General features: G+C 47.5%; 1 protein-coding gene across 1 annotated transcript; it reads left to right on the top strand.

Moving 5' to 3' along the window:
* On the top strand, window positions 1-27,992 carry TMEM39A (transmembrane protein 39A). Its single transcript, XM_038757871.1, has 9 exons — window positions 1-49; window positions 3,839-3,990; window positions 6,845-7,067; window positions 8,259-8,342; window positions 8,449-8,603; window positions 9,716-10,088; window positions 13,787-13,974; window positions 19,930-20,050; window positions 27,612-27,992. Exons 2-9 carry the CDS (start codon window positions 3,878-3,880, stop codon window positions 27,840-27,842), a joined length of 1,488 nt encoding a protein of 495 aa, XP_038613799.1. The 5' UTR covers window positions 1-49; window positions 3,839-3,877; the 3' UTR covers window positions 27,843-27,992.
* Window positions 27,993-27,998: the final 6 nt, after the last annotated feature.

Here is a 27,998-nt window from a genome sequence, read left to right on the forward strand (position 1 = left end):
TGACCTCTGACCCCTCACCCCCCCCCGCCGGCCGGGACGCCCCCCAGGCGTGAGTAGCCGCGCCCCCTCCCCCCTCCCCATTTGGTCTCTTTCTCTTTTTATCTTCCAACGGGGTCTGTTAAGCGCTTCCTATAATAATAACAATAATAATTAATAATAATAATAACGATGGTATTTGTGAAGCGCTTACTATGTGCACAGCACTGTTCTCAGCGCGGGGGGAGGGGGACACAAAGTGATGAGGTGGCCCCCCTTGGGGCCCACAGGCTTCATCCCCATTTTACAGATGGAACTGAGGCCCAGAGAATAATAATAATAATAATAATAATAATAATAATGACAATTGTTAAGCGCTTACTATGTGCTAAGCGCTGGGGAGGCTACAGGGTGATCAGGTTGCCCCACGGGGGGCTCACAGTCTTCATCCCCATTTTGCAGATGAGGGAACTGAGGCCCAGAGAATAATAATAATAATGATGATGGCATTTATTAAGCGCTTACTATGTGCCCAGTGCTGTCCTAAGCGCTGGGGAGGTTACAAGGGGATCAGGTTGTCCCCCGGGGGGCTCACAGGCTTCATCCCCATTTTACAGATGAGGGAACTGAGGCCCAGAGAATAATAATAATAATGATGATGGCATTTATTAAGCGCTTACTATGTGTCAAGTGCCGTTCAAAGCGCTGGGGAGGTTACAAGGGGATCAGGTTGTCCCCCGGGGGGCTCACAGGCTTCATCCCCATTTTACAGATGAGGGAACTGAGGCCCAGAGAAGAAGAATAATGATGGCATTTATTAAGCGCTTACTATGTGCAAAGCGCTGTTCTAAGCGCTGGGGAGGTTACAAGGGGATCAGGTTGTCCCACGTGCGGGGGTGGTGGTGCTCACAGTCTTTATTCGCATTTGACAGATGAGGTGACTGAGGCCCAGAGAAGTTGAGTGACTTGCCCAAAGTCACCCAGCTGACAAGTGGCAGAGTCAGGATTTGAACTCATGACCTCCGACTCCAAAGCCCGGGCTCATTCCATTGAGCCACGCTGCCTCTCCAGTGATAATGATGGTATTTGTTAAGCAAGCGCTCACTATGTGCCGAGTACCGTTCTGAGCGCCGGGGTCGATACGAGGTGATCAGGTTGTCCCACGTGGGGCTCCCGGTCGTCACCCCCATTTTCCAGATGAAGGAACTGAGGCCCAGAGAAGCCAAGTGACTCGCCCAAAGTCACCCAGCTAAGTGGCAGAGGCGGGATTAGAACCCAGGACTTGTGACTCCACGTGGGGCTCCCGGTCGTCACCCCCATTTTCCAGATGAGGGAACTGAGGCCCAGAGAAGCCAAGTGGCTCGCCCAGAGTCACCCAGCTGATAAGTGGCAGAGGCGGGATTAGAACCCAGGACCTGTGACTCCCAAGCCCGGGCTCCACCCACTGAGCCACGCTGCTTCTCTTGTCTTCATCTCAGTAGACCGAGTCTTAGTTGTCCCATCTGTCAGTCGGGCACATTGACGGAGCAGGTGGCGAGCACTGTGCTGAGCGCTCCGGAGAGCATGGTAGAGCCGCGTGCCGACCCCTGTGCTGAGCGCCTAGGAGAGTGTGGTAGATTGAAGAGCCCGCCGTTGGGTCGGGACCGTCTCTATATGTTGCCAACTTGGACTTCCCAAGCGCTTAGCTCAGTGCTCTGCACACAGTAAGCGCTCAATAAATACAATTGAATGAATGAATTGAACGTTGGACAGAGCCTATTGCCTGTGGGGTCATAATAATAATAATGATTGGCATTTGTTAAGCGCTTACTATGTGCCAAGCACTGTTCTAAGCACTGGGGAGGTTACAAGGTGATCAGGTTGTCCCACACGGGAGCTCAAAGTCTTAATTCCTATTTTACAGATGAGGAAACTGAGGCCCAGAGAATAATCAATCAATAAATAATGATAGCATTTGTTAAGCGCTTACTATGTGCAAAGCACTGTTCTAAGCGCTGGGGAGGATGCAAGGTGATCAGGTTGTCCCCCGCGTATATATGTATATATGTTTGCACGTATTTTTTACTCTATTTATTTTACTTGTACATATTTATTCTATTTATTTTATTTTGTTAATATGTTTTGTTTTATTCGCTGTCTCCCCCTTCTAGACTGTGAGCCCACTGTTGGGTAGGGACCGTCTCCATATTTTGCCAACTTGTACTTCCCAAGCGCTTAGTACAGTGCTCTGCACACAGTAAGCGCTCAATAAATACGATTGATTGATTGGGGCTCACAGTCTTAATCCCCATTTTACAGATGAGGAAACTGAGGCCCGGAGAAGTGAAGTGACTTGCCCCAAGTCACCCAGCTGACAAGTGGCAGAGCTGGGATTAGAACCCATGACCTCCGACTCCCAAGCCCGGGCTCTTTCCCGCTTAGCACGGCGCTCCGGACGCGGTAGGCGCTCAGTAAATACCACTGCGTAGTAGACACGATCCCCACCTTCCGGGAGTTAGCGTCCCGTGTGTTAGGCGGCGTTTGGCGCTTAAAACAGTGCTCGGCACATAGTAAGCGCTTAACAAATGCCGTCGTTATCATTAGGAGCGCCGTGGCTCAGTGGAAAGAGCCCGGGCTCGGGAGTCAGAGGTCGTGGGTTCAAATCCCGGCTCCGCCGACTGTCAGCCGTGTGACTTTGGGCAAGTCAAAGAAGTAGCAGCGTGGCTTAGTGGAAAGAGCCCGGGCTCGGGAGTCAGAAGTCGTGGGTTCAAATCCCGGTTCCGCCGATTGTCAGCCGTGTGACTTTGGGCAAGTCAAAGAAGTCAAAAAGTCTTAGAAGTTAAAGAGGAGGTAGCGTGGCTCAGTGGAAAGAGCCCGGTCTTGGGAGTCAGAGGTCGTGGGTTCAAATCCCGGCTCTGCCAATTGTCAGCTGTGCGACCTGGGGCAAGCCACTTCACTCTCTGAGCCTCAATTACCTCATCTGGAAATGGGGATGAAGACTGTGAGCTCCATGTGGGACAACCTGATCACCTTGTCCCCCCCCAGCGCTTAGAACAGTGCTTGGCACATAGTAAGCGCTTAACAAATGCCATTATCATTATTATTCCTGGGCACCGGGGAGAATCCCGTAGTGATTACGGGGGAATCCCTGCCCTCGGTCCCCTGTCCCTCAGTGACCTCATCTGTAAAATGGGGATGAAGACTGTGAGCCCCCCGAGGGACAACCTGATCACCTTGTATCCTCCCCAGCGCTTAGAACAGTGCTTGGCACGTAGTAAGCGCTTAACAAATGCCATTATCATTATTATTCCTGGGCACCGGGGAGAATCCCGTAGTGATTACGGGGGATCCCTGCCCTCGGTCCCCTGTGCCTCAGTGCCCTCATCTGTAAAATGGGGATGAAGACCGTGAGTCCTCCGAGGGACAACCAGATCACCTTGTATCCTCCCCAGCGCTTAGAACAGTGCTTGGCACGTAGTAAGCGCTTAATAATCACTCAATCAATCGTATTTATTGAGCGCTTACTGTGTGCAGAGCACTGGGAAGTCCAAGTTGGCAACATCTAGAGACAGTCCCTCCCCAACAGCGGGCTCACAGTCTAAAAGGGGGAGACAGAGAACAAAACCAAACATACTAACAAAATAAAATGAATAGAATAGGTATGTACAAGTAAAATAGAGTAATAAATCTGTACATACATATATGCAGGTGCTGTGGGGAAGGGAAGGAGGTGAGTAATGGTAATAAATACCATTATTATTGTTATTATCTGGAGGGCAGCTTTCGGCCCCATCCTTTCTTGAGGGTGGGTGGCCCGGGGCCCGGGGGCGAGGCCGGGCGTCCCGGGTGGTGTACTGGACGCCTCCCGGTGTCTGTCTTTCAGCGGCGGGACGGGTCGGGGCCCGGCGGAGGCTCCCCAGACATGCCCGGCGGACGGAGGGGCCCCAGCCGGCAACAGCTCAGCCGCTCGGCCTTGCCCTCGCTCCAGACCCTGGTGGGCGGGAACTGTGCCAACGGAGCCGCCCTGAGGACCAGGTAACCCCCGGTAGGACTCACGAGAAGCAGCGCGGCTCAGCGGAAAGAGCCCGGGCTTTGGAGTCAGAGGTCCTGGGTTCAAATCCCGGTCAGCCGGGTGACCTCGGGCAAGCCGCTTCACTTCTCTGGGCCTCAGTCCCCTCATCTGTCCAACGGGGATGAAGACTGTGAGCCCCATGGGGGACGACCTCATCACCTTGTAACCTCCCCAGCGCTTAGTGCTTTGCACATAGGCCTAATAAATGCCATCATTATTATTCATTCAGTTGTATTTATTGAGCGCTCACTGTGTGCAGAGCACTGGACTAAGCGCTTGGGAGGTCCAAGTCGGCAGCCTATAGAGGCGGTCCCTACCCGACAGTGGGCTCACGGTCTAGAAGGGGGAGACGGACGACAAAACGGAACATGTGGACGGGTGTCAAGTCGTCAGAACAGGTAGAATTAAAGCTAGCTGCACATCATTAACAAAATAGATAACAATAATGATGGCATTTATTCACTCATTCATTCAGTCGTATTTATTGAGCGCTTACTGTGTGCAGAGCACTGGACTAAGCACTCAGGAAGTACAAGTTTGCAACATATAGAGACGGTCCCTACCCGACAACGGGTTTACAGTCTAGAAGGGGGAGACAGACCACAAAACAGAACATGTGGATGGGTGTCAAGTCGTCAGAACAAGTAGAATTAAAGCTAGATGCACATCATTAACAAAATTAATAATAATAATAATGATGACATTTATTCATTCATTCAATCGTATTTATTGAGCGCTTACTGTGTGCAGAGCACTGGACTAAGCGCTCAGGAAGTACAAGTTTGCAACATATAGGGACGGTCCCTACCCAGCAGCGGGCTCACAGTCTAAAAGCAGAAATGTTCCCCGTCCAAAATGAGCTTACGGTCTAGGAAACATTCATTCGTTCATTCAGTCGTATTTATTGAGCGCTTACTGTGTGCAGAGCACTGGACTAAGCGCTTGGGAAGTCCAAGTTGGCAACCTATAGAGGCGGTCCCTACCCAACAACGGGCTCACGGTGTAGAAGGGGGAGATGGACAACAAAACAGAACATGTGGACGGGTGTCAAGTCGTCAGAACAAATAGAATTAAAGCTAGATGCACATCATTAACAAAATAAATAATAATAATAATGATGGCATTTATTCATTCATTCATTCAGTCGTGTTTATTGAGCGCTTACTGTGTGCAGAGCACTGGACTAAGCGCTTGGGAAGTACAAGTTGGCAACAGTAATAATAATAATGATGGCATTTATTCATTCATTCAATCGTATTTATTAAGCGCTTACTATGTGCAAAGCACTGTTCTAAGCGCCGGGGAGGTTACAGGGTGATCGGGTTGTCCCACGGGGGGCTCACAGTCTTCGTCCCCATTTTCCAGATGAGGTCACTGAGGCACAGAGGAGTGAAGTGACTTGCCCAAAGTCCCCCCTCTGACAGGTGGCGGAGTTGGGATTCGAACCCGCGACCTCTGACTCCAAAGCCCGGGCTCTTTCCGCTGAGCCATGCTGCTTCTCTGAATATGGAATAGTAAATACGTATAAGTGAAATAGAGTAATAAATCGGTACAAACATATATGCAGGTGAGAGCTCACCTCCTCCAGGAGGCCTTCCCAGACTGAGCCCCCTCCTTCCTCTCCCCGTCTTCCCCCTCTCCATCCTCCCCGCCTTACCTCCTTCCCCTCCCCACAGCACCTGTATATACGTATATATGTTTGTACGGATTTATTACTCCATTTTTATTTTATTTGTGCATATCTATTCTATTTATTTTATTTTGTTAATATGCTTTGTTTTGTTCTCCGTCTCCCCCTTCTAGACTGTGAGCCCGCTGTTGGGTAGGGACCATCTCTAGACGTTGCCAACTTGGACTTCCCAAGCGCTTAGTACGGTGCTCTGCACACAGTAAGCGCTCAATAAATCATCATCATCATCAATTGTATTTATTGAGCGCTTACTATGTGCAGAGCACTGTACTAAGCGCTTGGGAAGTACAAGTTGGCAACATATAGAGACAGTCCCTACCCAACAGCGGGCTCACAGTCTAAAAGGGGGAGACAGAGAACAAAACCAAACATACTAACAAAATAAAATCAATCAATCAATCAATCGTATTTATTGAGCGCTTACTATGTGCAGAGCACTGTACTAACCGCTTGGGAAGTACAAATTGGCAACACATAGAGACAGTCCCTACCCAACAGCGGGCTCACAGTCTAAAAGGGGGAGACAGAGAACAGAACCAAACATACCAACAAAATAAAATAAATAGGAGAGAAATGTACAAGTAAAATAAATAAATAAATAAATAGAGTAATAAATATGTACAACCATATATACATATATACAGGTATACATATATACAGGTGCTAAATAAATATTCTATTTATTTATTTATTCCATTTATTCTAAAATAAATAGAATAGATATGTACAAGTAAAATAGAGTAATAAATATGTACAAACATATATACAGGTGCTGTGGGGAAGGGAAGGAGGTAAGATGGGGGGATGGGGAGGGGGACGAGGGGGAGAGGAAGGAAGGGACTCAGTCTGGGAAGGCCTCCTGGAGGAGGTGAGCTCTCAGCAGGGCCTTGAAGGGACTGAATACGACTGAATGAATATACAGGTGCCGTGGGGAGGGGAAGGAGGAGAGGGAAAAGGGGGCTCAGTCCGGGAAGGCCTCCCGGAGGAGGTGAGCTCTCAGTAGGGCTTTGAAGGGAGGAAGCGAGGCGGATGTGTGGAGGGCGGGCATTGGTGTCAGGCGCTCACTACGTGCCCGGCACTGTTGTAAGCGCCGGCACCCAGTCCCTCCACCCCCGGGGATGTCTTAGGAACGGCGGCCCGGTGAGCCTGCCGTCCGCCCCCGTGACGGCGCTGATCACGCCCGAGCCCGTGCGGCACCGCCAGATCCCGGACCTGCCCGCGGACGGGAGCCTGCTCTTCGAGGCCCTCTTCTTGGTCTACTTGCTGGTCGCCCTCTTCACCCAGTACATCAACATCTACAAAACCGTCTGGTGGTATCCCTACAACCACCCCGCCTCCTGCACCTCCCTGGTGAGTCGCGGCGGCCGGCCGGTCACGGTCCGGTCGTATTTAGTGAGCGCCTACCACGACGCTAAGCGGACACGTTCCCCGCCCGCAGCCGGGTGACGTATATATGTATATATGTTGGTACATATTTATTACTCTATTTATTTATTTTACTTGTCCATATCTATTCTATTTATTTTATTTTGTTAGTATGTTTGGTTTTGTTCTCTGTCTCCCCCTTTTAGACTGCGAGCCCACTGTTGGGTAGGGACTGTCTCTAGATGTTAAGAGAAGAGAAGCAGCATGGCTCAGTGGAAAGAGCCCGGGCTCTGGAGTCAGAGGTCATGGGTTCGAATCCCGGCTCTGCCACTTGTCGGCTGTGGGACCTTGGGCAAGCCACTTAACTTCTCTGTGCCTCAGTTACCTCATGTGTAAAATGGGACTAAGACTGTGAGCCCCATGTGGGACAACCTGATCACCTGGTATCCCCCAGTGCTTAGAACAGTGCTTTGCACATAGTAAGCGCTTAATAAATGCCATTATTATTATTATATGTTGCCAATTGGTACTTCCCAAGCGCTTAGTCCAGTGCTCTGCACATAGTAAGCGCTCAATAAATGCGATTGATGATGATGATAATGACGGTCCAGAGGTGATGATGGTGGCGATGATGGTACTTGCTAAGCGCCTTCTGAGCGTCGGGGGAAGACACCCGCCAGTCCCTCATGCCCGTCGTCGTCCGTCTATCATTCCATCATCCGGTCAGCGCTCTGCGCAGAGTAGGCGCCCGACGGCTACGACGAGGCCGGATGCCTTCATTCATTCATTCAGTCGTATTTATTGAGCGCTTGCTGTGTGCAGAGCACTGGACTAAGCGCTCGGGAAGTCCAAGTTGGCAACATCTAGAGACGGTCCCTACCCAACAGCGGGCTCACAGTCTAGAAGGGGGAGACAGACAACAAAACAACGCATATTAACAAAATTTGAACCCATGACCTCTGACCCCAAAGCCCGGGCGCTCTCCACTGATGCCCCCGGGGGCACGCCCCAGAACCCTCAGTGCCAACGCCTTCCCCGTCTCACGCGGGGGTCGCGGTCTCGATCCCCGGGGGAGGCCCAGAGAAGCCAAGGGACCGGCCCGAGGGCACACAGCGGGGGACCGGGCCGCGTCGCCGTGCCAGGGGACGGCGCCGGACCCGCCCTTCTCCCCCGCAGAATTTCCACCTCATCGACTACCACCTGGCCGCGTTCATCGCCGTGATGTTGGCGCGCAGGCTGGTGTGGGCCCTGGTCTCGGAGGTAAGCGCCCAGCGGCGGCCCCGGGGCGGGGGGGAGAGGCGGGCACCCGCCGGGGGGAGTCTCCCCCAGCGTCGGCGCCCTCCTGACGGCGGGCGCGGGGCCGCAGGCCTCCCGCGCGGATGCCCGCTCCCTGGGCAGGTACCTGGCCCTGATCGCGGCCCGCCTGGCGCTCCTCACCCTGTGCGGCTGGCTGCTGTGCTGGACCCTCATCAACCTGTTCCGGAGCCACTCCGTCCTCAACCTCCTCTTCCTCGGCTACCCGTGAGTGCCCGCCCTCCCGTCCCATCCCCTTCCCGGCGGGATCGGACTGAGTTCCCCGGCGGGATGCCCTCGCCTTGACCTCGGAAGAATAATAGTGATGTTTGTTGTTGGGTAGGGACCGTCTCTACATGTTGCCAACGTGTACTTCCCAAGTGCTCAGTCCAGTGCTCTGCACACAGGAAGCGCTCAATAAATACGATTGAATGAATGAATGTCCACTGTTGGGTAGGGACTGTCTCTAGTAAGCGCTCAATAAATATGATTGAATGAACGAATGAATGTCCACTGTTGGGTAGGGACCATCTCTACATGTTGCCAACTCGTACTTCCCAAGCGCTTAGTCCAGTGCTCTGCACACAGTAAGCGCTCAATAAATGCGATCGAATGAATGAATGTCCACTGTTGGGTAGGGACCGTCTCTGGATGTTGCCAACTTGTACTTCCCAAGCGCTCAGTCCAGTGCTCTGCACACAGGAAGCGCTCAATAAATAACGATTGAATGAATGAATGTCCACTGTTGGGTAGGGACCGTCTCTACACATTGCCAACTCATGTTATATCCCCCCCAGCGCTTAGAACAGTGCTTTGCACATAGTAAGCGCTTAACAAATGCCATCATTATTATTCTTGAGAAGCAGCCTTGCTCAGTGGAAAGAGCCCGGGCTTGGGAGCCGGAGGTCCTGGGTTCTAATCCCGCCTCCGCCACTTGGCCGCTGTGTGACTTCGGGCAAGTCGCTTCACTTCTCTGTCCCTCAGCTACCTCATCTGTAAAATGGGGGTTAAGACTGTGAGTCCCACGTGGGACAACTTGATTCCCTTGTAACCCCCCTCCAGGGCTTAGAACAGTGCTTGGCACATAGTAAGCGCTTAACAAATGCCATTTTGGGGGGTTTTTTTCTTTCGTACTTCCCAAGCGCTCAGTCCGGTGCCCTGCGCACAGGAAGCGCTCAATAAATACGACTGAATGAATGATGATGGTGATGGTGGGATTTATAAAGCGCTTACTCTGTGCAAAGCGCTGTCCTAAGCGCTAGGCCACGCGCCAGCCCAGTGACCGAACGAGCTCCGGGCTCGCGCCCGGTCGGTAAGCGGGCGCTGCCCTCGGCCCTCAGGTTCGGCGTCTACGTGCCCCTCTCCTGCTTCCACCAAGACGGGCGCCCGCGCCCGCCCTCGCCGCCCGCCTACGGCTTGGTGGTCGCTGCCGCGGAGGAGGAGGAGGAGGAGGAGGAGGAGGAGGATGAGGAGGAAGGGGCCGGAGGCGGGGGCCGGCCCAAGGATCTGGTGGCCATGCTGCGGGCATCCCTGCGGGAGCAGTGGCACCGCGCCCCGCCCCTGCCCAGCCACAGCTGCCCGCCGTCGCCCGCCCTGATCCGCAGCGAGGTGGACGGCCTCAAGGCCGACTTCAACCGCCGCCTCAAGGAAGTGCTCTTCAATTCCCTGTCCAGCGCCTACTACGTAGCTTTCCTGCCCCTCTGCTTCGTCAAGGTAACGGCTCTGCCAGGGGGCGGGTGGCCACTCCATTTGGACATATTCTATTTATTTTATTTTGTTAATAAAATAACCTCACTGTACCTCGTTCTCGCCTGTCCCGCCGTCGACCCCCGGCCCACGTCCTCCCCTGGGCCCGGAATGCCCCCAATCCCTCTGCCCCTCCGCCAAGCTCGCTCTCTTCCTCCCTTCAAGGCCCTGCTGAGAGCTCACCTCCTCCAGGAGGCCTTCCCAGACTGAGCCCCTTCCTTCCTCTCCCCCTCGTCCCCCTCTCCATCCCCCCATCTTACCTCCTTCCCTTCCCCATAGCACCTGTATATATGTATATATGGTTGTACATATTTATTACTCTATTTATTTTACTTGTACATTTCTATCCTATTTTATTTTGTTGGTATGTTTGGTTCTGTTCTCTGTCTCCCCCTTTTAAACTGTGAGCCCACTGTTGGGTAGGGACTGTCTCTATGTGTTGCCAATTTGTACTTCCCAAGCGCTTAGTACAGTGCTCTGCACATAGTAAGCGCTCAATAAATACGATTGATTGATTGATTGATTGATTGATAATAATAATAATAATGTTGGCATTTGTTAAGCGCTTACTATGTGCAAAGCACTGTTCTAAGCGCTGGGGGGGGGATACAAAGTGATCAGGTTGTCCCATGTGGGGTTCGCAGTCTTCATCCCCATTTTACAGATGAGGTCACTGAGGCTCAGAGAAGTTAAGTGACTTGCCCAAGGTCACACAGCAGACATGTGGCGGAGTGGGGATTCGAACCCATGACCTCTGACTCCAAAGCCCGGGCTCTTTCCACTGAGCCACGCTGCTTCTCCAGCCACGCTGCTTCGTTCTCCGTCCCCCCCCTCCATTTGGACATATTCTATTTATTTTATTTTGTTAATATGTTTCATCATCATCATCATCAATCGTATTTATTGAGCGCTTACTATGTGCAGAGCACTGGACTAAGCGCTTGGGAAGTACAAATACAACAGTCCCTACCCAACAGTGGGCTCCCAGTCTAAAAGACTTTCTAATCTTTCTAATCAATCAATCGTATTGAGCGCTTACTGGGTGCAGGGCACTGGACTAAGCGCTTGGGAAGTCCAAGTTGGAAACATAGAGAGGCAGTCATCTCTATGTGACGCGAGAAGCGGCGTGGCTTAGGGGAAAGAGCCCGGGCTTTGGAGTCAGAGGGCGTGGGTTCAAATCCTGGCTCTGCCAATTGTCAGCTGGGTGACTTTGGGCAAGTCACTTCACTTCTCTGGGCCTCAGTTCCCTCATCTGGAAAATGGGGATGAAGACTGGGAGCCTCCTGTGGGACAACCTGATCACCTTGTAACCTCCCTGGTGCTTAGAACAGTGCTTTGCACATAGTAAGCGCTTAATAAATGCTATCATTATTATTATTATTATCATCATCATCAATCGTATTTATTGAGCGCTTACTGGGTGCAGAGCACTGGACTAAGCGCTTGGGAAGTCCAAGTTGGCAACATAGAGAGACAGTCATCTCTATATGATGCGAGAAGCAGCGTGGCTCAGTGGAAAGAGCCCGGGCTTTGGAGTCAGAGGGCGTGGGTTCAAATCCCGGCTCTGCCACTTGTCAGCTGGGTGACTTTGGGTAAGTCACTTCACTTCTCTGGGCCTCAGGTCCCTCATCTGGATAATGGGGATGAAGACTGTGAGCCTCCCGTGGGACAGCCTGATCACCTTGTAACCTCCCCAGCGCTTAGAACAGTGCTTTGCACATAGTAAGCGCTTAATAAATGCTCTCGTTATTATTATTATTATCATCATCATCAATCGTATTTATTGAGCGCTTACTGGGTGCAGAGCACTGGACTAAGCGCTTGGGAAGTCCAAGTTGGCAACATAGAGAGACAGTCATCTCTATATGACGCGAGAAGCGGCGTGGCTCAGTGGAAAGAGCCCGGGCTTTGGAGTCAGAGGGCGTGGGTTCAAATCCCGGCTCCGCCACTTGTCAGCTGGGTGACTTTGGGTAAGTCACTTCACTTCTCTGGGCCTCAGGTCCCTCATCTGGAAAATGGGGATGAAGACTGGGAGCCTCCTGTGGGACAACCTGATCACCTTGTAACCTCCCCGGCGCTTAGAACAGTGCTTTGCACATAGTAAGCGCTTAATAAATGCTCTCATTATTATTATTATTATCATCATCATCAATCGTATTTATTGGGCACTTACTGGGTGCAGAGCACTGGACTAAGCGCTTGGGAAGTCCAAGTTGGCAACATAGAGAGACAGTCATCTCTATATGACATGAGAAGCAGCGTGGCTCAGAGGAAAGAGCCTGGGCTTTGGAGTCAGAGGTCGTGGGTTCAAATCCCGGTTCCGCCACTTGTCAGCTGGGTGACTTTGGGCAAGTCACTTCACTTCTCTGGGCCTCAGTTCCCTCATCTAGAAAATGGGGATGAAGACTGGGAGCCTCCTGTGGGACAACCTGATCACCTTGCAACCTCCCCAGCACTTAGAACAGTGCTTTGCACATAGTAAGCGCTTAATAAATGCTCTCATTATTATTATTATCATCATCATCAATCGTATTTATTGAGCGCTTACTGGGTGCAGAGCACTGGACTAAGCGCTTGGGAAGTCCAAGTTGGCAACATCTAGAGACAGTCATCTCTATATGACACGAGAAGCAGCGTGGCTCAGGGGAAAGAGCCCGGGCTTTGGAGTCAGAGGTCGTGGGTTCAAATCCCAACTCCGCCAGTTGTCAGCTGGGTGACTTCGGGCAAGTCACTTCACTTCTCTGAGCCTCAGTTCCCTCATCTGGAAAATGGAGATGAAGACTGTGAGCCTCCTGTGGGACAACCTGATCACCTTGTAACCTCCCCAGCGCTTAGAACAGTGCTTTGCACATAGTAAGCGCTTAATAAATGCTCTCATTATTATTATTATTACTATCATCATCATCAATCGTATTTATTGAGCGCTTACTGGGTGCAGGGCACTGGACTAAGCGCTTGGGAAGTCCAAGTTGGCAACATCTAGAGACGGTCCCTACCCAACAGTGGGCTCACGGTCTAAAAGGGGGAGACAGAGAACAAAACCAAACGTACTAACAAAATAAAATAAATAGAATAGATATGGACAAATAGAATAGATATGTATAAGACTGTGAGCCCACCGGTGGGTAGGGACTTTCTCTAAATGTTGCCAACTTGGACTTTCCAAGCGCTTAGTACAGTGCTCTGCACACAGTAAGCGCTCAATAAATACGATTGAATGACTGAATGAATGAATGTATCCCCCCGCCGGAACAAATGCCATCATCCCTTGTACTTGGGAAGCGCTTGTACTTCCCAAGCGCTTAGTCCAGTGCTCTGCACACAGTAAGCGCTCAATAAATACGATTGAATGACTGAATGAATGAATGTATCCCCCCGCCGGAACAAATGCCATCATCCCTTGTACTTGGGAAGCGCTTGTACTTCCCAAGCGCTTAGTCCAGTGCTCTGCACACAGTAGGCGCTCAATAAATACGATTGATTGATTGATCGATCCCTACCCAACAGCGGGCTCACAGTCCTGGCCCTTCCTTGGTATAGAGACGGTCCCTACCCAACGAGGGGCTCGCAGCCTTGGGGAGACCGACAGCAAAACAGGGGTTGTATCGTGAGCGCTCAGTAAATAGGACGGCAGGAACGGACGCGTCCCCGGCGCTGTCTTGCAGAGCACGCAGTACTACGACATGCGCTGGTCCTGCGAGCACCTGATCATGGTGTGGGTCAACGCCTTCGTCATGCTGACGGCCCAGCTGTTGCCGCCCAAGTATTGCGACCTGCTGCACCGGGCCGCCGCCCACCTGGGCAGCTGGCAGAAGCTCGAACACGGCTCCTACAGCAACGCGCCGCAGCACATGTGAGACACCCCCCACCCCACTCCCCGCCCCCTCCACACACGCCCCCGCGGCCTAGCAGTCAGAACCCGCGTGGCTCGGTGGAAAGAGCCCGGGCTCTGGAGTCAGAGGTCGTGGGTTCAAATCCCGGCTCTGCCACTCAGCTGGGTGACTTTGGGCCAGTCACTTCACTTCTCTGGGCCTCAGTTCCCTCATCTGCAAAATGGGGGTGAAGACTGTGAGCCCCCCCGTGGGACAACCTGATCACCTTGTATCCTCCCCAGCGCTTAGAAGCGGCGTGGCTCGGTGGAAAGAGCCCGGGCTCTGGAGTCAGAGGTCATGGGTTCAAATCCCTGCTCTGCCAGTTGTCAGCTGGGTGACTTTGGGCAAGTCACTTCACTTCTCTGGGCCTCAGTTCCCTCATCTGCAAAATGGGGGTGAAGACTGTGAGCCCCCCCGTGGGACAACCTGATCACCTTGTATCCTCCCCAGCGCTTAGAAGCGGCGTGGCTCGGTGGAAAGAGCCCGGGCTTTGGAGTCAGAGGTCGTGGGTTCAAATCCCGGCTCCGCCACTTGTCAGCTGGGTGACTTTGGGCCAGTCACTTCACTTCTCTGGGCCTCAGTTCCCTCATCTGCAAAATGGGGGTGAAGACTGTGAGCCCCCCCGTGGGACAACCTGATCACCTTGTAACCTTCCCAGAGCTTAGAACAGTGCTTTGCACATAGTAAGCGCTTAATAAATGCCGTCATCATTATTATTATTATTATTATTATTATTAGAAGGGTGCTTTGCACATAGTAAGCGCTTAATAAATGCCATCATTAATTAATTAATTAACCCAGGCCTGGGACTCAGAAGGACCTGGGTTCTAATCCCTGCTCTGCCGCTTGTCCTAATAATGATGGCATTTGTTAAGCACTTGCTGTGTGCGAAGCACTGTTCTAAGCGCTGGGGAGGATGCAAGGTGATCAGGTTGTCCCATGGGGGGCTCAAAGTCTTCATCCCCATTTTCCAGATGAGGGAACTGAGGCTCAGAGAATAATGATAATAATAATGATGGCATTTGTTAAGCGCTTGCTATGTGCCAAGCACTGTTCTAAGCACTGGGGAGGATACAAGGTGATCAGGTTGTCCCATGGGGGGCTCACGGTCTTCATCCCCATTTTACAGATGAGGGAACTGAGGCTTAGAGAATAATAATAATAATAATAATAATGATGGTGGCATTTGTTAAGCGCTTTCTATGTGCCAAGCACTGTTCTAAGCGCTGGGGAGGATACAAGGTGATCAGGTTGTCCCACGGGGGGCTCACGATCTTCATCCCCATTTTACAGATGAGGGAACTGAGGCTTAGAGAATAATAATAATAATAATGGTGGTATTTGTTAAGCGCTTGCTATGTGCCAAGCACTGTTCTAAGCACTGGGGAGGATACAAGGTGATCAGGTTGTCCCACGGGGGGCTCGCGGTCTTCATCCCCATTTGACAGATGAGGGAACTGAGGCCCGGAGAAGTGAAGTAACTTGCCCAAAGTCACCCAGCTGACAATTGGCGTAGCCGGGATTCGAACCCATGACCTCTGACTCCCAAGCCCGGGCTCTTTCCGTTGAGCCACACTGCCTGACCTTAGTCAAGTCACTTGGCTTCTCTGGGCCTCAGCTCCCCCGTCTGGAAAACGGGGATGGGGGCCGTGTCCGACCCCGGGGCCCAGTACGGCGCCTGGCACATAGCGAGCGCTCGACGGACACCGTCGCGGTTATCATTAGTGTGAAATTCCCAGTCTTCGGATGAGCATTCATTCATTCATTCAATCGTATTTATTGAGCACTTACTGTGTGCAGAGCACTGTACTAAGCGCTTCCTCCCTTGAAGGCCCTACTGAGAGCTCACCTCCTCCAGGAGGCCTTCCCAGACTGAGCCCCCTCCTTCCCCACCCGCCTTACCTCCTTCCCTTCCCCACAGCACCCGTATATATGTTTTTACGTATTTATTACTCTATTTATTTTACTTGTACATATTCCATTATTTTATTTTGTTACTATGTTTGGTTTTGTTCTCTGTCTCTCCCTTCTAGACTGTGAGCCCACTGTTGGGTAGGGACCGTCTCTAGATGTTGCCAACTTGGACTTTCCAAGCACTCTGCACACAGTAAGCGCTCAATAAATACGATTGATTGATGGATTGATTGGGAAGTACAAGTTGGAAACATATAGAAACGGTCCCTACCCAACAACGAGCTCATGGTCTAGAGGGGGAGACAGACATTAATCACAAATAGCTAAAACAATCAATTACACATATCTACAGATAGATACAGTATCAGATACAGATACAGATATGTACAGATACCTGTATATATGTTTGTACCTATTCGTTATTTATTTATTTATTTTACTTGTACATATCTATTCTATTTATTTTACAGATACAAATATATACAGATACCTGTATATATGTTTGTACCTATTCGTTATTTATTTATTTATTTTACTTGTACATATCTATTCTACTTATTTTACAGATACAGATATATACAGATACCTGTATATATGTTTGTACCTATTCATTATTTATTTATTTTACTTGCACATATCTATTCTACTTATTTTACAGATACAGATATATACAGATACCTGTATATATGTTTGTACCTATTCATTATTTATTTATTTATTTTACTTGTACATATCTATTCTACTTATTTTACAGATACAGATATATACAGATACCTGTATATATGTTTGTACCTATTCATTATTTATTTATTTTACTTGCACATATCTATTCTACTTATTTTACAGATACAGACATATACAGATACCTGTATATATGTTTGTACCTATCCATTATTTATTTATTTATTTTACTTGTACATATCTATTCTATTTATTTTACAGATGCAGATATATACAGATACCTGTATATATGTTTGTACCTATTCATTATTTATTTATTTATTTTACTTGTACATATCTATTCTATTTATTTTACAGATACAGATATATACAGATACCTGTATATATGTTTGTACCTATCCATTATTTATTTATTTATTTTACTCGTACATATCTATTCTATTTATTCTATTTTGTTAAGATGTTTGGTTTTCGTTCTCCATCTCCCCCTTCTAGACTGTGAGCCCACTGTTGGGTAGGGACCAACTTGGACTTCCCAAGCGCTCTGCACACAGTAAGCGCTCAATAAATACGACCGATTGATTGGGAAGTACAAGTTGGAAACATATAGAGACGGTCCCTACCCAACCACGAGCTCACGGTCTAGAGGGGGAGGCAGACATTAATCACAAATAGCTAAAATAATCAGTTACAGATATCTACAGATAGATACAGTATCAGATACAGACATATACAGATACCTGTATATATGTTTGTACCTATCCATTCTTTATTTATTTATTTTACTTGTACATATCTATTCTATTTATTTTAAAGATAAAGATATATACAGATGCCTGTATATATGTTTGTACCTATTCATTATTTATTTATTTATTTTACTTGTACATATCTATTCTACTTATTTTACAGATACAGATATATACAGGTACCTGTATATATGCTTGTACATATTCATTATTTATTGATTTATTTTACTTGTACGTAGCTATTCTATTTATTTTACAGATACAGATATATACAGATACGTGTATATATGTTTGTACACATTCATTATTTATTTATTTTACTTGCACATAGCTATTCTATTTATTTTACAGATACAGATATATACAGATACCTGTATATATGTTTGCACCTATCCATTATTTATGTATTTATTTTACTTGTACATATCTATTCTACTTATTTTACAGATACAGACATATACAGATACCTGTATATATGTTTGTACCTCTCCATTATTTATTTATTTATTTTACTTGTACATATCTATTCTATTTATTTTACAGATACAGATATATACAGATACCTGTATATATGTTTGCACCTATCCATTATTTATGTATTTATTTTACTTGTACATATCTATTCTACTTATTTTACAGATACAGACATATACAGATACCTGTATATATGTTTGTACCTCTCCATTATTTATTTATTTATTTTACTTGTACATATCTATTCTATTTATTTTACAGATACAGATATATACAGATACCTGTATATATGTTTGTACACATTCATTATTTATTTATTTATTTATTTTGCTTGTACGTATCTATTCTATTTATTTTACAGATACAGATATATACAGATACCTGTATATACGTTTGTACATATCCATTATTTATTTATTTATTTTACTTGTACGTATCGATTCTATTTTATTTTGTTAAGATGTTTGGTTTTGTTCTCTATCTCCCCCTTCTAGACTGTGAGCCCACTGCTGGGTAGGGACCGTCTCTAGATGTTGCCGACTTGGACTTCCCAAGTGCTCTGCACACAGTAAGCGCTCAATAAATACGATTGATCGATTGATTGATTGATTAATTGGGAAGTACAAGTTGGAAACATATAGAGACGGTCCCTACCCAACAACGAGCTCACGGTCTAGAGGGGGAGACAGACATTAATCACAAATAGCTAAAACAATCAATTACAGATATCTACAGATAGATACAGTGTCAGATACAGATATATACAGGTACCTGTATATATGTTTGTACCTATTCATTATTCATTTATTTATTTATTTTACTTGTACATATCTATTCTATTTACAGATACAGATATATACAGATACCTGTATATATGTTTGTACCTATCCATTTATTTATTTATTTTACTTGTACATATCTATTCTATTTACAGGTACAGATATATACAGATACCTGTATATATGTTTGTACCTATTCATTATTTACTTATTTATTTTACTTGTACATATCTATTCTATTTATTTTACAGATGCAGATATATACAGATACCTGTATATATGTTTGTACCTATCCATTATTTATTTATTTATTTTACTTGTACATATCTATTCTACTTATTTTACAGATACAGACATATACAGATACCTGTATATATGTTTGTACCTATTCATTATTTCTTTATTTATTTTACTTGTACATATCTATTCTACTTATTTTACAGATACAGACATATACAGATACCTGTATATATGTCTGTACCTATTCATTATTTATTTATTTATTTATTTTACTTGCACATATCTATTCTATTTATTTTACAGATACAGATATCTACAGATACCTGCATATATGTTTGTACCTATCCATTATTTATTTATTTATTTTACTTGTACATATCTATTCTACTTATTTTACAGATACAGACATATACAGATACCTGTATATATGTTTGTACCTATTCATTATTTATTTATTTACTTGTACATATCTATTCTATTTATTTTACAGATACAGATATATACAGATACCTGTATATATGTTTGTACCTATCCATTATTTATTTATTTATTTATTTATTTTACTTGTACATATCTATTTTACAGGTACAGATATATACAGACACCTGTATATATGTTTGTACCTATTCATTATTTATTTTACTTGTACATATCTATTCTATTTTTTACAGATATATACAGATACCTGTATATATGTTTGTACCTATCCATTATTTATCTATTTATTTTACTCGTACATATCTATTCTATTTATTTTATTTTGTTGATATGTTTGGTTTTCGTTCTCCGCCTCCCCCTTCTAGCCTGTGAGCCCGCCGTTGGGTAGGGACCGTCTCCAGATGTTGCCAAGCGCTGAGTCCAGCGCTCCGCACACAGTAAGCGCTCAATAAATACGATCGATCGATCGATCGATCCATCTGCGCCGTGGGGAGTCGTTCATTCAGTCGCACGAGCAAAGCGGGGCGCGCGGCCCCAACCCCGCCGCGCGTCCCAACGCCCCCGGGTCTCGCCGCGTTTCCGGAACCCGCTTCCCCCCGGGAATCCCGTTGCCAAGGTGACGGTGGTCTCCGCGTCTCCATCCCTGTGTCTCTCCCTCCAGCTGGTCGGAAAGCACCATATGGCCTCAGGGAGTATTGGTCCGTCACAGTCGCTGCCTCTACCGGGCCGTGGGCCCCCATAACGTAGCCGTGCCTTCGGACGTCTCCCACGCCCGCTTCTACGCAAGTATCTCGCGGCCTCCGGCCTCGTCCGGTCGGTCGTATTTATTGAGCGCCCGCCGGGTGCAGAGCACTGCACTGAGCGCTCGGGAGGGGACAGACCCGGGGGGCCGACCGCGTTACCCCGAGCGGGCGGGATCTGGGATTTTCGACCCCCTTTATCCAGCGATTCCCACCCGGACCGCCTCTGATAATGATGGTGTTTGTTAATAATCATAATAATGATGGCTTTGCACATAATAAGCGCTTAACAAACACCATCATTATTATTATTATTATTATTAAGCGCTTACTATGTGCGAAGCACTGTTGTAAGCGCTGCGGAGGTTACAGGGTGAGGAGGGTGCCCCACGGGGGGCTCACAGTCTTCAGCCCCATTTTACAGATGAGGGAACTGAGGCACAGAGAAGTGACTTTTTTTTTTTTTTTTTTACTCTAATTTATCTGTACATATCTGTTCTATTTATTTTATTTTGTTAGTATGTTTGGTTTCGTTCTCTGTCTCCCCCTTTTAGACTGTGAGCCCACTGTTGGGTAGGGACTGTCTCTATATGTTGCCAATTTGTACTTCCCAAGCGCTTAGTACAGTGCTCTGCACATAGTAAGCGCTCAATAAATACGATTGATGATGATGATGATGATGATGACTTGCCCAAGTCTCCCCCTTCTAGACTGTGAGCCCGTTTATGGGTAGGGACCGTCTCTATATGTTGCTGATTTGTACTTCCCAAGCGCTTAGTACAGTGCTCTGCACACAGTAAGCGCTCAATAAATACGATTGAATGAATGAATAATAATGATAGTATTTGTTAAGCGCTTACTATGTGCGAAGCACTGTTGTAAGCGCTGCAGAGGTCACAGGGTGAGGAGGGTGCCCCACGGGGGGCTCACAGTCTTCAGCCCCATTTTACAGATGAGGGAACTGAGGCACAGAGAAGTGACTTGCCCAAAGTCACAGGACTGACAATTGGCGGAGCCGGGGTTTGAACCCATGACCTCCGACTCCAAAGCCTGGGCTCTTTCCATTGAGCCACGCTGCTGTTAATAATAATAATAATGATAGTATTTGTTAAGCGCTTACTATGTGCCAAACACTGTACTAAGCGCTTGGGAGAGCGCAGTAGAGACCGAGCTAATCCCCAATAAGGAAGACCCCCCCCAGCCTCAATTTAACACTGTACTAAGCGCTTGGGAGAGCTCAGTAGAGACCGAGCTAATCCCCAATAAGGAAGACACCCCCCCCCCCACCCCCACCGCCTCAGTTTACGGCCGGATCTTTCCATTCATTTGTTCATTCAGTCGTATTTATTGAGCGCTGACCGCACTGTATTAATTAATAATGGTGTTCATTAAGCGCTTACTATGTGCCAAACACTGTACTAAGCGCTTGGGAGAGCTCAGTAGAGACCGAGCTAATCCCCAATAAAGGAGACCCCCCCCCGCCTCAATTTACGGCCGGGTCTTTCCATTTATTTGTTCATTCAGTTGTATTTATTGAGCGCTGACCGTGTGCAGAGCACTGTATTAATAATGGTGTTCATTAAGCACTTACTATCAATCAATCAATTGTATAGGTGTTCATTAAGCGCTTACTATGTGCCAAACACTGTACTAAGCGCTTGGGAGAGCGCAGTAGAGACCGAGCTAATCCCCAATAAGGAAGACCCCCACCCCCCGCCTCAATTTACTGCCGGATCTTTCCATTCATTTGTTCATTCAGTCGTATTTATTGAGCGCTGACCGTGTGCAGAGCACTGTATTAATTATGGTGTTCATTAAGCGCTCACTATGTGCGAAACACTGTACTAAGCTCTTGAGAGAGCTCAGTAGAGACTGAGCTAATCCCCAATAAGGAAGACCCGACCCCCCCCCACCGCCTCAATTTACGGCCGGATCTTTCCATTCATTCGTTCGTTGTCATATTTATTGAGCGCTGACCATGTGCAAAGCACTTTATTAATAATGGTGTTCATTAAGCGCTTACTATGTGCCAAGCACTGTACTAAGCGCTTGGGAGAGTGCAGTAGAACACTAAACGGGCACATTCCCTGCCCACAATGAGCGGACAGTCTAGAGGGGGAGATGGGCATCAAGCTGTTCCCTGGACCGTTGTCTGCCTCTCCCGCGGCCAAGTGGTTAAATCCCGGGCCCGAGAGAAGGACCCGGGTTCTAATCCCGCCTCCGCCGCCCGTCTGCCGCTGTGCGACCTTGGGCGAGTCCCGTCCCCTCTCTGAGCCTCGGTGACCTCATCTGCGAAATGGGGGTGAAGACCAGGACGCGGGCTGTGGATTGCGGAGAAGCAGCGTGGCTCAGTGGAAGGAGCCCGGGCTTTGGAGTCCGAGGTCGCAGGTTCAAATCCCGACTCCGCCAATTGTCAGCTGGGTGACTTTGGGCGAGTCGCTTCACTTCTCTGGGCCTCAGTTCCCTCATCTGCAAAATGGGGCTGAAGACTGTGAGCCCTTTGTGGGATAACCTGATCATCTTGTATCCCCCCAGCGCTTAGAACAGTGCTTCGCACATAGTAAGCAGCATGGTTCAGCGGAAAGAGCCCAGGCTTTGGAATCAGAGGTCATGGGTTTGAATTCCTACTCTGCCACGTGTCTGCCGTGTGACCTGGGGCAAGTCACTTCACTTCCCGGAGCCTCAGTTCCCTCATCTGTAAAATGGGGATGATGACTGTGAGCCCCCTGTGGGACAACCCGATCACCTTGTATCCCCCCCGCAGTGCTTAGAACGGTGCTTGGCACATAGTAAGCGCTTAAATGCCATCATCATCATCATCATCATCATCATCATCATCATCATCAATCGTATTTATTGAGTGCTTACTGTGTGCAGGGCACTGTACTAAGCGCTTGGGAAGTACAAATTGGCAACATATAGAGACAGCCCCTACCCAACAGTGGGCTCACAGTCTAAAAGGGGGCTCACAGTCCAAAAGGGGGCTATCATCAGCAGTAAGCGCTTAACAAATGCGCCATCATTATCAAGCGCTTAACAAATGCCATCATCATCAGTAAGCGCTTAATCAATCAATCAATCGTATTTATTGAGCGCTTACCATGTGCAGAGCACTGTACTAAGCGCTTGGGAAGTACAAATTGGCAACATACAGAGACAGTCCCTACCCAACAGTGGGCTCACAGTCTAAAAGGGGGCTCACAGTCTAAAAGGGGGCTATCATCATCAGTAAGCGCTTAACAAATGCGCCATCATCATCAGTAAGTGCTTAATCAATCAATCAATCGTATTTACTGAGCGCTTACTATGTGCAGAGCACTGTACTAAGCGCTTGGGAAGTACAAATTGGCAACATACAGAGACAGTCCCTACCCAAGAGTGGGCTCACAGTCTAAAAGGGGGCTATCATCATCAGTAAGCGCTTAACAAATGCGCCATCATTATCAAGCGCTTAACAAATGCCACCATCATCAGTAAGCGCTTAATCAATCAATCAATCAATCGTATTAATTGAGCGCTTACTAAGTGCAGAGCACTGTACTAAGCGCTTGGGAAGTACAAATTAGCAGCATATAGAGACAGTCCCTACCCAACAGTGGGCTCACAGTCTAAAAGGGGGCTCACAGTCCAAAAGGGGGCTATCATCATCAGTAAGCGCTTAACAAATACGCCGTCATATCAAGCGCTTAACAAATGCCATCATCATCAGTAAGTGCTTAATCAATCAATCAATCGTATTTATTGAGCGCTTGCTATGTGCAGAGCACTGTACTAAGCGCTTGGGAAGTACAAATTGGCAACATATAGAGACAGTCCCTACCCAACAGTGGGCTCACAGTCTAAAAGGGGGCTATCATCATCAGTAAGCGCTTAACAAATGCGCCATCATTATCAAGCGCTTAACAAATGCCATCATCATCAGTAAGTGCTTAATCAATCAATCAATCGTATTTATTGAGCGCTTACTATGTGCAGAGCACTGTACTAAGCGCTTGGGAAGTACAAATTGGCAACATACAGAGACAGTCCCTACCCAACAGTGGGCTCACAGTCTAAAAGGGGGCTATCATCATCAGTAAGCGCTTAACAAATGCGCCATCATTATCAAGCGCTTAACAAATGCCATCATCATCAGTAAGCGCTTAATCAATCAATCGTATTTATTGAGCGCTTACCATGTGCAGAGCACTGTACTAAGCGCTTGGGAAGTACAAATTGGCAACATATAGAGACAGTCCCTACCCAACAGTGGACTCACAGTCTAAAAGGGGGCTCACAGTCTAAAAGGGGGCTATCATCATCAGTAAGCGCTTAACAAATGCGCCATCATTATCAAGCGCTTAACAAATGCCATCATCATCAGTAAGCGCTTAATCAATCAATCAATCAATCGTATTTATTGAGCGCTTACCATGTGCAGAGCACTGTACTAAGCGCTTGGGAAGTACAAATTGGCAACATACAGAGACAGTCCCTACCCAGCAGTGGGCTCACAGTCTAAAAGGGGGCTATCATCATCAGTAAGCGCTTAACAAATGCGCCATCATTATCAAGCGCTTAACAAATGCCATCATCATCAGTAAGCGCTTAATCAATCAATCAATCAATCGTATTTATTGAGTGCTTACTAAGTGCAGAGCACTGTACTAAGCGCTTGGGAAGTACAAATTGGCAACATATAGAGACAGTCCCTACCCAACAGTGGGCTCACAGTCTAAAAGGGGGCTATCATCATCAGTAAGCGCTTAACAAATGCGCCATCATTATCAAGCGCTTAACAAATGCCATCATCATCAGTAAGCGCTTAATCAATCAATCAATCGTATTTATTGAGCGCTTACTATGTGCAGAGCACTGTACTAAGCGCTTGGGAAGTACAAATTGGCAACATATAGAGACAGTCCCTACCCAACAGTGGGCTCACAGTCTAAAAGGGGGCTCACAGTCTAAAAGGGGGCTATCATCATCAGTAAGCGCTTAACAAATGCGCCATCATTATCAAGCGCTTAACAAATGCCATCATCATCAGTAAGCGCTTAATCAATCAATCGTATTTATTGAGCGCTTACCATGTGCAGAGCACTGTACTAAGCGCTTGGGAAGTACAAATTGGCAACATATAGAGACAGTCCCTACCCAACAGTGGGCTCACAGTCTAAAAGGGGGCTATCATCATCAGTAAGCGCTTAACAAATGCGCCATCATTATCAAGTGCTTAACAAATGCCATCATCATCAGTAAGTGCTTAATCAATCAATCAATCAATCGTATTTATTGAGCGCTTACCATGTGCAGAGCACTGTACTGAGCGCTTGGGAAGTACAAATTGGCAACATACAGAGACAGTCCCTACCCAACAGTGGGCTCACAGTCTAAAAGGGGGCTCACAGTCTAAAAGGGGGCTATCATCATCAGTAAGCGCTTAACAAATGCCATCATTATTAAGCGCTTAACAAATGCCATCATCATCAGTAAGTGCTTAATCAATCAATCAATCGTATTTATTGAGCGCTTACCATGTGCAGAGCACTGTACTAAGCGCTTGGGAAGTACAAATTGGCAACATATAGAGACAGTCCCTACCCAACAGTGGGCTCACAGTCTAAAAGGGGGCTATCATCATCAGTAAGCGCTTAACAAATGCGCCATCATTATCAAGCGCTTAACAAATGCCATCATCATCAGTAGGTGCTTAATCAATCAAGCAATTGTATTTATTGAGTGCTTACTAAGTGCAGAGCACTGTACTAAGCGCTTGGGAAGTACAAATTGGCAACATATAGAGACAGTCCCTACCCAAGAGTGGGCTCACAGTCTAAAAGGGGGCTATCATCATCAGTAAGCGCTTAACAAATGCGCCATCATTATCAAGCGCTTAACAAACGCCATCATCATCAGTAAGTGCTTAATCAATCAAGCAATCGTATTTATTGAGCGCTTACTAAGTGCAGAGCACTGTACTAAGCGCTTGGGAAGTACAAATTGGCAACATATAGAGACAGTCCCTACCCAACAGTGGGCTCACAGTCTAAAAGGGGGCTATCATCATCAGTAAGCGCTTAACAAATGCGCCATCATTATCAAGCGCTTAACAAATGCCATCATCATCAGTAAGCGCTTAATCAATCAATCAATCGTATTTATTGAGCGCTTACTATGTGCAGAGCACTGTACTAAGCGCTTGGGAAGTACAAATTGGCAACATATAGAGACAGTCCCTACCCAACAGTGGGCTCACAGTCTAAAAGGGGGCTCACAGTCTAAAAGGGGGCTATCATCATCAGTAAGCGCTTAACAAATGCGCCATCATTATCAAGCGCTTAACAAATGCCATCATCATCAGTAAGCGCTTAATCAATCAATCGTATTTATTGAGCGCTTACCATGTGCAGAGCACTGTACTAAGCGCTTGGGAAGTACAAATTGGCAACATATAGAGACAGTCCCTACCCAACAGTGGGCTCACAGTCTAAAAGGGGGCTCACAGTCCAAAAGGGGGCTATCATCATCAGTAAGCGCTTAACAAATGCGCCATCATTATCAAGCGCTTAACAAATGCCATCATCATCAGTAAGTGCTTAATCAATCAATCAATCAATCGTATTTATTGAGCGCTTACCATGTGCAGAGCACTGTACTGAGCGCTTGGGAAGTACAAATTGGCAACGTACAGAGACAGTCCCTACCCAACAGTGGGCTCACAGTCTAAAAGGGGGCTGACAGTCTAAAAGGGGGCTATCATCATCAGTAAGCGCTTAACAAATGCCATCATTATTAAGCGCTTAACAAATGCCATCATCATCAGTAAGTGCTTAATCAATCAATCAATCGTATTTATTGAGCGCTTACCATGTGCAGAGCACTGTACTAAGCGCTTGGGAAGTACAAATTGGCAACATATAGAGACAGTCCCTACCCAACAGTGGGCTCACAGTCTAAAAGGGGGCTATCATCATCAGTAAGCGCTTAACAAATGCGCCATCATTATCAAGCGCTTAACAAATGCCATCATCATCAGTAAGTGCTTAGTCAATCAAGCAATTGTATTTATTGAGCGCTTACTAAGTGCAGAGCACTGTACTAAGCGCTTGGGAAGTACAAATTGGCAACATATAGAGACAGTCCCTACCCAAGAGTGGGCTCACAGTCTAAAAGGGGGCTATCATCATCAGTAAGCGCTTAACAAATGCGCCATCATTATCAAGCGCTTAACAAACGCCATCATCATCAGTAAGTGCTTAATCAATCAAGCAATCGTATTTATTGAGCGCTTACTAAGTGCAGAGCACTGTACTAAGCGCTTGGGAAGTACAAATTGGCAACATATAGAGACAGTCCCCACCCAACAGTGGGCTTAACAAACGCCATCATTATTATTATTATTGGGTCCGACCGAGTGAGCCCGTATCCGCTCCGGCGCTTAGGGCAGCGCCCGGCACGTAGTAAGCGCCCGGCGAATACCATTTGAAAAACCAAACAGCCTCCACCGGGCGAGTCCGCCCGCTCGGAAGAGGGGAAGGGGAGTCGGGCGGACCCCTCCGGGCCGGGATGGCGGTCCGACGGAGCGCTGTACTGAACGCCCGTCCACCCTCCACCCCCGCAGTTCCTCTTCCACCGGCCGCTGCGACTGCTGAACGTGCTGCTCGTGATGGAGGGCGGCCTGGTGCTGTACCAGCTGTGCTCCCTGCTCCGCGCCGACAAGTGGAACCACACTCTGTCCCTGGCCCTCGTCCTCTTCTGCAACTACTACGTCTTCTTCAAGCTGCTGCGGGACCGCCTCGTCCTCGGCCGCGCCTACTCCTTCCCCGCCAACTACCGTCTCAAGGCCTGCTAGGCCCGCCGGCCCCCGCCACAGAGACTCTTTTCATACGGTTCTATTTTTTTCGGTTATCCCCCCCCTGTTTATAAGTATTTAAGATATTTTATATTTTGTATACGGTCGTGTTTCGCGAGGGGAGGGGGGGCTATTAAACGGCTCCGGAAACACGGC

The sequence above is a fragment of the Tachyglossus aculeatus genome, chromosome 16, assembly GCF_015852505.1.
Source record: "Tachyglossus aculeatus isolate mTacAcu1 chromosome 16, mTacAcu1.pri, whole genome shotgun sequence".
NCBI lineage: Eukaryota > Metazoa > Chordata > Mammalia > Monotremata > Tachyglossidae > Tachyglossus > Tachyglossus aculeatus.

What these genes read in the sequence shown, in the direction of transcription:
- TMEM39A (XM_038757871.1), top strand. Translation starts at nt 3,878, where the DNA reads ATGCCCGGCGGACGGAGGGGCCCCAGCCGGCAACAGCTCAGCCGCTCG. An exon ending in TGTGGGCCCTGGTCTCGGAG is followed by an intron (nt 8,343 to 8,448) that starts GTAAGCGCCCAG and finishes GCGGGGCCGCAG; the next exon opens with GCCTCCCGCGCGGATGCCCG. An exon ending in TCTCCCACGCCCGCTTCTAC is followed by an intron (nt 20,051 to 27,611) that starts GCAAGTATCTCG and finishes CCACCCCCGCAG; the next exon opens with TTCCTCTTCCACCGGCCGCT.